Source organism: Stigmatopora nigra, chromosome 2, assembly GCF_051989575.1.
Source record: "Stigmatopora nigra isolate UIUO_SnigA chromosome 2, RoL_Snig_1.1, whole genome shotgun sequence".
Taxonomy (NCBI): domain Eukaryota; kingdom Metazoa; phylum Chordata; class Actinopteri; order Syngnathiformes; family Syngnathidae; genus Stigmatopora; species Stigmatopora nigra.
Window position 1 is genome coordinate 5217500 of NC_135509.1, and position 11764 is coordinate 5229263.

The 11764-nt window shown below is 38.2% G+C and overlaps 1 protein-coding gene across 1 annotated transcript; it reads right to left on the reverse strand.

Moving 5' to 3' along the window:
* Positions 1–334: 334 nt before the first annotated feature.
* Positions 335–11733, reverse strand: LOC144211713 (dihydropyrimidinase-related protein 5-like). The gene is made up of 14 exons (XM_077739144.1): positions 11570–11733; positions 6994–7108; positions 6638–6787; positions 4505–4663; positions 3969–4148; positions 3765–3833; positions 3415–3459; positions 3257–3332; positions 3027–3183; positions 2477–2618; positions 2213–2355; positions 1948–2155; positions 1696–1870; positions 335–1544 (listed from the first exon to the last, which is right to left on the reverse strand). Exons 2-14 carry the CDS (start codon positions 7090–7092, stop codon positions 1459–1461), a joined length of 1689 nt encoding a protein of 562 aa, XP_077595270.1. The 5' UTR covers positions 7093–7108; positions 11570–11733; the 3' UTR covers positions 335–1458.
* Positions 11734–11764: the final 31 nt, after the last annotated feature.

Sequence of the window (11764 nt, forward strand, 5' to 3'; positions counted from 1 at the left end):
GCATGGACTTCCGTGTACGCTCACAAAAGTTTGTGCGTGATATAATGCAATTATTTTTCCTGTAATTCCTAATGAACACATTAAATTATATTTTTTTATTTTTTGCCATTTAAAATCAATAAAAGTAGATTTTTTTGGTTTATACAGCAAAAAGATGTTTTTTTTAATGTCTTACTACTGTATTTAATTCTGTCTGTCCAATTGTCAACTATGATGCACTTTGATTCAATAATTTAATTTTATTGTACCTCTCGTACCCAACCTATATGTTGTACTACCTGCTCTTGAATCCTTGTGCCTGGAAATGTAATGTAAAATAAAAACACAAATGCCATTTTTTCCCTTCAATTTTATTGATTTTCCAATGTTGTGTGATAAGAAACAAGCAGCCACCGTACATATTCAACAGGTTCACTTTCCAACAAAACAATTCACGGACTGGACAACGCACAGTCACTGACCATTTACAGTGCCTTCTAAACAACAATCACTCACAGTAAAACCAATCACCGTAATACCATTGTATAAAAACAAAAACAAAAAAAAGCACCATTTAGGAACCTGTGGCCATTCCTCTGTTTCCACGTAACTCTTCATGCATATTGTGGCATTAACAAGGGTGACCCACTTACATTGGCACATTATTATTTTTTTAAATTTTGAACTCAAATCAACCATTCTAAATACACTGCACAAACAAAAATATGGTTAATAAACAATACAGTTGGAAAGGAATGACACTTCAGTATGTGAGAGGACTTTGTAGCATGTGTAGCTCAATCTTCCTGCCCTTTGGAAGCTGTAATTCCAAATTTTAATGTACTTTTAGGGACTACACTGAGATCTTTGTCATTGAGAGGCAGTGTGATACACTCTGACATTTTGGAGTGTGTAGCAGCAAAAATGACAGTATGTTGAACAGTTGGATATCATCACCACACAGCACACAGTTCACCCATTGGAAATAAAAACACAGAGGAACAGCCAACATATTAAGCACAGCAGGTGGTTTGTATCCTAAACAGATTTTTCCTACTCATTCGTGACTGCAGTGTACGCTACTTTGGTGTATGTGATGTAGCAATTTCAATGAATCCAGTTCTACTCTTTTTAAATGTGTAAGTCGACATTATTTCAAACTAACAAAAACTACTGTTTTTAAGCATTCATACTTTGTTTCATTGGACAGGCATCTTAACAAAAAAAAACAGTCTGCTTGAATTTGGAAAATGAATTTATACATAGCACCTTAGTAATTAACATTTAAGAATATAGTCTTGAACCAGATTTGTGAAAATTCCTTTTGAAAACTGGTTTGATCCTTGCCAATCACTTAATCCAAGTTCCCTTTAAACATTACATTAAACGTGTGTTTTCTTCAATCAGTGCAGTTTTCTTGCTTGTTCACAAATATACAAAACAAGGAGGCTTGGACGGTTGTTTTTCACGAGCCGGAGTTTACCAGATTCCGCTGGAGCGGCCACCTGGGGGGGCCAAGATCCGAGCAGAGGACCTCTTGGGGATATGGTCATCAACCTGGGACCCTATTAAGAAAAATCAATTAAGTGCTATTTTCATTTCATTCAAATCCTTCAAATGGATAACATTTCTGGGTGGACAGAACTACTTAAAACCTGTGAAGTGGAGAACAAGATTTATCCATCTAATGTAACAATTATTTCTAAATGTACATACCCGAGAGACTAAAGGAGCTCTCATGAAGGTCTCGAACCCCCTGGTTCCCCCTCAAGACACCTTTGTTAGCACCGTCTCCATCAATGGGGCTTAAACCCAGCTCCTTCATAGCATTGGCAACTTTGACCACATCGCCAGAATAGGGGTCCCTGTCAACTCCTTTGTATGCCTGTGCCTGTCCATTGGGTGATACATAAAACAATGAGCCAATGAAAACAGACTTTGCAATTATTTGCATCCATATACACATACTTTTTCCCTCTGCACCATCTTCTTGTACAGATAATCAGGGAAGGTGCGTTGTGGGTAGAATTTTCCAGAGCCTTCAGCGCACATGAACATTGCGTTCTCACACACCAGGCGCCCTCGGCTAATGGTGACCAGAGGAACGCCATGACAGCGCATTCCTTCGTACAGGTTGAAGTCTCCTCCTTGCACTTGGGTGCTGTTAGAGATGGTCCTACGCGAAAAAGCAAAATGAGGGATGGGTTTTTGACGCATCTGCAGGGGAACTTACCTAGTTGCATCTGGATCCCACACCACCACATCAGCATCTGCTCCGGCGATAATGCGACCCTTGCGTGGATACAAGTTGTAGATCTTTGCGGCATTAGCGCTTGTCACAGCCACGAAACGATTCTCGTCCATCTTGCCCGTAACCTACGTAAGTACATTGGCATGTGAGTATAAAGACATTTTTTACAGTGTGGGGTTTAGGATGTAGAAAGAAAGGAAACATGGATTAATTGCAGCTATTGTATATACGTGTCAACGGACGTACCACCCCTCGCTCCCAGATGACGCTCATCCTGTCTTGGACTCCAGGCACTCCATGTGGGATCTTGGTGAAGTCCTCCTTGCCCAAAGCCCTTTGCTTGGTGCTAAAAGGACGGTGCTCCGATGCCACGACGCTCAGAGTATCACTGAGAACAAGGGAAGGTCTTTTAGAGCCAACTACCGTATCATCCGGAAGTATAAAACGCTCTTTTTTCAACTATGATGTATTTTTTTCCCTCTTCATATAGATTTTTGAAATTTTTTTGGACCCAATGGACATGCACAGGCAATATAGATTGAAAACTATGGTTATTTGTAATTCTACAGTTAATGTGATACCAAATATATAGATAAAAATAACCAAAACGACCATTGAAGGCCAAACTGATTCATTGGTTAATTTTAGAATTGGTGGCATATAAGTGCTCTTGGACTGAAATGAATACCAAACATTTTTTTGGTCTTCCTGTGAAATTAATGAGGTTGTTCCTTGAGGGGATTTAAATAAATTGGGAAGAAAAACCCTTCTTGTTTTAGGTGAACTATACACGCACTTGCCCAAAAGCCCCATGATGTAGCCAGGAGTGTTAGGGTCAATTCGGAGAGGAGGGACGATGACGTGGGCAGCGGCATGAGTCCAGTCCTGGTGGTAATACTGCATTCCATTCAACACTGCATGAGCGACTGTGGTCTCCGCATGGACAACCTTACCTGTGAACAAGTTATTGTCACCATTATCAAGATGGCCACAATCTGTGTGTGTTTTTATTACGCTGGGACCCACCCTGCATCTTTGCAGCAGCAATCATATCACCAGCAGACATACTGGAAACATTGACCAGGTAGATAGGGCAGTGTGCCTAAAAACACATGTGCAGATAATTATTTATGAAATCATTTTCATATGAGGAGTAGATAGAAACCTTGTGTGTGTGACTTTACCCTGTTGGCGATGGTTACGGCTCTGTGTGTAGCCTCGGATTCCAGCTGCAGAAATGAATGGTTTCTTATAATAAATAACACACAATCTGGATAAAACACTTACATAAGAATTTCAAAATTTTCTTTTAAACTGTAGCAAAGAGTTTAATCGACATCTAAAAAACAATCTACTCCTTTGGGACTTATATATTTGTCATTTTAAATGTTTTCTTTTGATTGGATTAGACTTTTATGGGTAAAATTGACCCATTATTCATTTGTGTACTTATATCTGACATTTGTCCAACAATTTTGCTCTTCTGAATCATCTGAAAAAACAAAACATAAATGAACTAAAGAGTCTACTTTACCTCTTCAGGACGGCTGACCTCAATACCTTCAGGTCCACTAATGCCCAAGTCCAGAGCCTCTTTAGCACCCTACAAATACACGCAAAATTGAAATCCATCTATAAAATGCATTCATCTGAATGACATGCTGAATATTTCCTTAGGTAAATACCAACGATAATACACATTTTGAACATATTACAGTCAAGTGAGTGTGTTGCACACCTCTGCTACCAGCTCTCCATTCTCAGCATGGACACGTGCAATGGCACCTATGTCCTTGCAGGTCTGCAGTGCCTGGTATAACTCAGAGTCCCTCAGCATCATCATGTCCTTATAGGCCATGAACATCTGGAACGAATTCACTCCATGTTCTCTCACCAGGGTCTCCATCTCATTACAAACCTGTGTGCACAGACAATCAAGATTTAGGAATTAGTGCGTTGCTATATGGGGCATGAAAAGAGTTTGATGAGTAGCTACAATTAGATCACAGCACATCAACTACAAACAATGTACCAGATGCCATTCTGATAATAATAAGATTCTATAACTAAAAACTGGAAAACCTATAGTGACTCAGTGTATATGCCTAACGTGCTCACTGAATATGCGTGCTAACCTAGTTCTTGTAAGGTTTCTTATCTAGGCCAATGCACATTCACCCATATATGACAATGAGTCACTACATGTATGGCTTTAGTAGGTTGCGAACTTGATAGGTGTTTCCTGACAGATGTCACGTTGCATGTTGACCCTACCTTTGGCCCCCACCAGGTCACACCGACATGGAGGGCGTAGTCGCAGCACGCTTTTGCGTCAGCCAGAGCTCGGCATTGCTCGTAGGCATCCACCAGGGAGCAATGTTGTTCAGGAAGGATCAGCGCCATCACCATTGTGGTACCACCCATCAGAGCCGCCTGGGTCAAGAAGATAGAAAATGAAGGACAAGATTATCATCTGAAAATAACAATAGATACACACTGTTTGCTTTGATATAATGTTATGGACAAAAAAATGACACTACTCCTGTGATCTCACAGTATTTGTTAAAATATAATTTTCACAATATTGAGGTCTACCTATATGACTTTAGATAACTACTAGTTATTATTCAAGAAAATAGTTTCCAGTGCCATGTAATAAATAGAATATTTTTGTTCATCCAAAAAAGAAAAAAAGGTTTGGCAAGCATTGTAATGCATATACCAAAATGCCTTTGTCATACCGAATCATATCACAATATGTACGCTTAAAGCTGCAATCACCAACCCTGATATTTTAAGGAAGGGCGGGCAACCTGGGATAGCCACATTTTTTAAAAAGGGTGAAGAAAAATCGGTTTATGTGAGATACAAGAAGGAAAGAGAGAGAAGAGGAGGGATCTAGGAGGAAAACCGCATGAGGTGAAGGAGCATCCCAGCTGTGACTCACCTCCGCCAGCTCGGGAGTAAATGCACGATATTGTGTAACCATGACAACAGACAGTGCTCTCCGACTATGACATTTATGTTCCTACCATCCTTGACACCAATAGTCTCCCATTCATAATTATCAGTCTAAGTGGAATTCTGTTGTGGTGATGGGAAAACAAGCAACATTTCGTAATGAAATGGAGTCCTAGTTATGTCAGAGTGCCAAAATTCAGTGTATGTATTTTGAAACTACAATGGAACCTTCACATTTGCACATTCCAGATTAGAAAAAATCTTGTAAATATGCCTCAAGCATTAACATCATAAAAAATGTCATTAAAATTGACTTTTTTTTAAAATTATAAATGTTAAAATTTTGGCATTCATGATTAAATCAATGTTATTGCAATATTTTCACCTTGGAACTAATTACTATTATTTGCATTTTACCTTATCATGTTAGGTTACACTAACTGAATACAAATGCACATTTTGTTCGGAAAGTGCATTGAATTAACATTCAGTTTGACATAGTTAGCTGGTCATGAATCCAGTGATTTATTCCAAAGGACTACTAATTCGGAAACCAGTATCCCCTACTGTGAAGATAATCTCTTTGGAAGAAGCATAAAAGGGAGGAAGAAGAAGAAGCTGAAAGATGGAAGAAGAACAGAGCGACCTCAATATGGCTCTTTGATAGACTGCAAATTTAAAGAATTAACAAATTAATGCAAGGAGAAAATATTTATCAATTAGTAAAGCTATCATAATTACAATTAAAACCAAGTTACACCCTCTGCTTTAAATATAACATTATGATATTCCTTAGGGACGGATTGGGGTAAAAAAATGGAGATTATAATGTCTCTTTCTGAAAATGAAACCAGATTTATAGCCACTTTTGATTTATAATTTCAATTTTCAGCCCAACAGTACTCAAATGGATGCTTATCTTAAATAATTGGCACATGCAACAGCATGTAATAGAAAAAAAAACATACATTTATAGTACGCAGTATGTGACAAGGTGCGCCGTGAAGGTGACAAGGAAATTGCTGGATGCAGAAAATGGCGGAGAAAGGAAGATGGTGACGCTCACTCTCAATCCTGATTTTCCCCATTAAGCATGGAGTTGGTTGCCATGGTAGCGAGGTCAGTGGTGAGAGAGATGGCGATTAGGGGGTTGCTGGGGCGAGCAGGCATGCGGAGGATTGGGTATGCCCCCCAAAATTTTTTTTTACCCGATTTCACTTGGCATTCCATTAGAAGTTAAGCCATTCATTTTGCTAAACCACCACGGCTGTTAATACTGTTTGCGTCTTAATCTTGCAAATACTAGAGATTAACATTAGAAGACTGTTTGATAGCTCCTCAAAATGGAATGGATCCTATGTATATAGGATCAGAGTGTACCAGGGTTTGAAATTAATTTAAATAACTAGAAAAAAAACTAAAATACTGTTCTATTGTAAAGCCTACCTTGGTGCCACTGTAGAAGTCATCCTGAATGGCTGCATTCATGAAAGTTTGATCCAGATGGACGGAGGTGTCTATTCCTCCAGGCATTACCAGCTTTCCAGAGGCGTCGATTATCTTAGCGCCACCTGGAATCATCAGCTCCTTCCCAACCTTAAATATATTAAAATCAATGTAGTCAACCAATAACGGTTTGATCACAGAATAAAATTCCTAATCATTCAAAAAGCAAACTTAATTAGAATTTTACAGTGATGCGACATGGAATATTGACTTAAAATAGTTGGGTAGGACCCATCAAATTAGCTTTTGATATGAATTTTAGTGAAATAAAAGCAAAACGTGTTTGTCGAGCCTACCTGCTGGATGATACCATTCTCAATGTAAACATCTGCTTCCTGGGTAAAGTCATCATTGACAACTTTGCCTCCCTTGATGAGAATTCGCATGGACCCCATGTTGACAGCCAAATTCCTGAGAACAAAAAGAGCCAATCTATTAAAATTACATATATTTCCTGTAGAATGTATGCAAAAAAAAACGGAGATTAACTGCTTCGACATCATAAGTGTGCATGTAACTGCAACCACCATTTAAAAAAGCTTCATTCAAATCTCCCATAGGACTTAACATTTAGAATCATGCATCTCATTAACCTAATTACAGTCATTTTTTTCATGATGCCTCATTAAATTATATTGACTATAAAATGCATTCCAATCCCCTTAAAGAGAACTAACGTTTTTGACTATAAGCATTTATAATATTTATTTGTGTGTGTTATTGGATCATCATTTATTATCACAATGTAGGAGGACGTCATCTTAATTTCAAACCATTGTAATTTGACATAAATTTAAATGTATTTTTTTTTGCACTTGATTTGATTGACATTCTTTAACCACAATTTTTGTTCATTTTTTTACAGTGGGCATTTGACTAAAAATCTTATAACAGGGGTTCAACAGGGTTTACTCCCTGAACATCATGTGTATGTGTTGTTGTCTGTTTGCATGGATGAATGGCGTTTTGCAATGTGTTTGCAAGCAATACACAATTGAGTCCTAGTCACACAGAATCAAGTCAAAGAGATGAATGAGAACAGAGGGGGGAAGCAGAACCAAGTGGATGGGGGTGGGGGGTTGTGTATAATAGAAGAATGAAAACAGTGAAGGGAACAATGAAGACCCTAAAACCAAATATCATTCAGGTGAACTCTGTCGCTTTAATACACTTTTGGTACAAGCCAAATTCAAGTTTTCTTTTCCCATTACTCATCTTTTTATTGGATTGGATGACAGCGATGTTCACGCTGCGAATATTTTTCGAGGGGGAGGGGAGGAGGTTATGGAAAGTAGAGTCCCTCCGGCTTGGCAGACGAAATAAAAGAATGGTTTCCCAGGAGATGGGAACGGGGCCGGCTTCGGTGGAAACAAGGCCCTAACCTAGTCACTCACATGCATGACAGCATGGAGGAATGAATGACTGTGCCAAAGCTGCCTATTTTATTTCATTTGGTTTGAAATATTGTAAGAGTATGGGGGAAAGTCTGCAGCACAATAACTGCATTTGTTCGCATTGTATTGAATAGGTTTCAGCACTTTAACAGCTAAAATTGTGCAGCAACTTTGCCTAACTTTGCGATCACTAGACATTTGAATTATTTATTTTTTTGGGGGTATGAACTTTCCGTCACTACCTACAATCTACCACACCACATACTCTGTAAATAATGAACATAACCAATTTTATGACAATATGCTACAATATGATACATTTGACAACAATAGGGACACAAATACTTAATCAGGACCTTGGACAGCGATTTTATGGAATGAGTACATACAAGTCACCAATCAAGTCAAATGAGATAGCATGATATGGCTTGGTGAGGAATCATTGGATTAAGTGCTTTATTGTATCATGTGACCATTATCAGAGAAATTAATAACCAGTTGAGGGTCAGCTATTGCAACGTTGAGTTTAATCTATCAGGGTTTGCCACAACATGTCTGTAATTTTACTTTTTTGGTTTGGAGTTCTTATACTGAATATTCATCCTATAAAGATCCACCTGGAAACTAAGTAAGAAAAACTAGATGCTGTATGTCAAGTAGCACAAAAAATAAATATACACATAAACTGCAGGTAAATTAATACCTTTGTTAACGTGAGTGTTGCTAAAAGAGTGTGAGTATTAAATAAATGCATATAGAGAAAGCACCAGTCACCATTTGTCTCCCAGCTGCTCTTTAGTTTATAAACACATTATATACACACACAACAAATGTACAACTGACAAATAGAGTAACACTACTTAAAAAAAGCACACATCATTAGACACACTAACTTTTTAAATGATGTGCGCCCCCCTTTTAAAAAGCAAATCCTAAGAAAATTGTACAGCGGTAATAAAATTGGTCATAATAGACAAAATACCAAAAATATTGCAAGCATCACTTTATTGTAGCTATGTTAAGATAATCTTCTCAATATTTAAACTAAAAAATGTGATGAAATGTACTGCAATGTGTATGTGTGTGTTCTTATGAGAGAATGTGGCAGACAGCTGCTGACTTCTGATCTGGGGCTTAATAGCTTCTGCTGCAGTGACAAGGCATGTCTTTGTAATTTCGTACGGGTGTGTTTGTGTGTGTGTGTGTGTGTGCGTGTGTACCGGTTTGTTATATAAAAAGACAGACCGGAACAGAACAGACAAGAGACTATCAATTGGTGATAAGAATAGACTTTATATGCAGAGAAACTGAGATTGAGGTTAGAAAATACAAAAGATACATACCTTTAAAGGATCAATCAAACTAAATCATCCATTCATTTTCCAAATTGCGTATTCTCACAAGGGTTACAGGGGGTGCTGGAGTCTATCTGAGCCATCTATCGGCAGCAAGATTGGTGGCCAGCCAATCGCAGGGCACTTGTCCTCATACCTAGGTGAAATTTAGTGTTCAACCAGCCTACCATGAATGCTTTTGGAATGTGGGAGAAAACCAGAATACCCAGAGAAAACCCACGCAAACTCCACACAGGATGGTTCAAACAAACAGGGAATTGAACTCCCGATTTTAGAACTGCGAGGTCAACTTGCTAACCACTTGTCCCAAAGTAGTACAGCACAAAAGAGATAATACGTAATGCTAACAAGGGTACAAGAAAGTGGGGCACCAATGAGGATTAGGTTCATCTTCCCCTATCCAGATGTTAGTCTGCATTTTTTGTGAGATTTATTTATTTAGTAGTTTTAAAGGTGGTTAAATGCAAATGCTCTAGTGAAAGCAATTGATTGCAACGACATGCTGCAGGGAGAGTGCAGCCAAGCAACCTATAAAGTATCAGTACTGCATACCAGGTGAATTAGAACAACCACAAACCAATCCAAGCCTGTATCACTCAACAAACGCTGTCTTCAACCAGTAATATGATATATAATCACAGATATGTGAAAGTGACTATGAACTGAGCAACAAATGGAATCGACCAGGTCTTAATGAATTCTTTCATTGACCTGTATGCAGGATCATGGATGTATTTACACACAGTGCATTTTATCATAGTGAATCTAACGCATTGAGAGACATTATCTGCTGAGTAATGATCAAAATCCAATTCATTTATCTAAAACACTTTGTTTAATGCATATTTTTTTACCATCGATATATAGTGTGATCCAGAGCAAATACTTTTTAGGTTATACCTAATTTACCCATGTATGTACTTTGACTATTTTTGTGAAGTTAAGGCATAATTTATATAGTTTTGGGCGTATCAGAGCAATACACGTGGGATTTTTTTTACTGGAGTAGATAATATTTTGGATTTTAATTGAGACACATGTAAATGTATTGAAGATACTAAATTCATGTCTTCAATTTTGTCACCAAATAAATGCAGAGTGTATCAATGCAATGGGAAGACAGTCAAATGTTCTTTTTGCTGAGTCATGACAGTGTCCGCACTGTCGTCACTGATACGGAAAGCGGTACAACCTAAGACATCAGAAGGATTAATCAAATAAGGGATGACACAAGGTGGATTAAGGAATCTTGCAGGTTGTGCCTTGTGTAGTACTATAAATTCTAAAAAAAAGGGAGCTTCAAAGCAATGACAGCACAATTACCATCAAGGGTTATATTACACAATGGCTGATATGTGCAAAAATATAAAAGATTTACATTCTATGACAACGTAATGCAGATATACCATATATAACTAGAACATGCTCAATATTATTGGGACAATACTTTATTTCATCTAATCAAGATAATGTGCAGGCTCTTTTTTTCCCACCATTGAGATGATGTCACCATCCTCATAAAAAAAGCATTAGATAAATTCTATTGCCAATATAAGAAAAACAATAAGAACACAAAAAAGCACCAATTAATAAATATTTTCCTTTTGAACATGCATGATAAGACACACACAAAATCCTGCTTTTTACTGCATCTCCTCTTCAACCTTTTTCATTATTTGATGAGAAAGGGAATAAACCGTGAACGAACAAGAACATTACATAATAGCTAACGGGCTTTTATTATTGCAGTGATGGCACGACAGCACACACACACACACACACACACCCACAAGCCCCCTTTAAACGTTCACATAGACAATTGTCGAGACCCCCTATTTTACCACATCGTTACACGTTAATGAAGCATTCAGTCACATTCCGATATATATTTTCTAATGTGATACGCCCCACGGTGTGAACGAATTCCCCTTTCCCATCATTTTCGATGAATAATTATGAATATTAGCAGGTCGGTCCTCATTGACGACAAATTGGGTTTAAGGCACAATTCTTGACGTATACCTAATCAATAGAACAGGTGGTTTTCGCGTACTTTGAGCTCAATAACAACGATATACCGTTAAAACCAGCAATGGGTTTTGACAGTTTTTATGATGCCTTACCGGTTATTATTGGCGTTTTTCTTGCCCCCTTGTCTCGTCTTGGGTGGGTTCCTTTGCAGTGTATGTGCGAGGAGGACAGCTGGCACAACGCGAGACACAGATGCAGCCTTCAGTCGGCCATGCAGCAGCCAATGAGATGCCTTTAAATAAATACTTTAAAGGAGACAATCGACCAATGGCGAACGAGATCCTCTG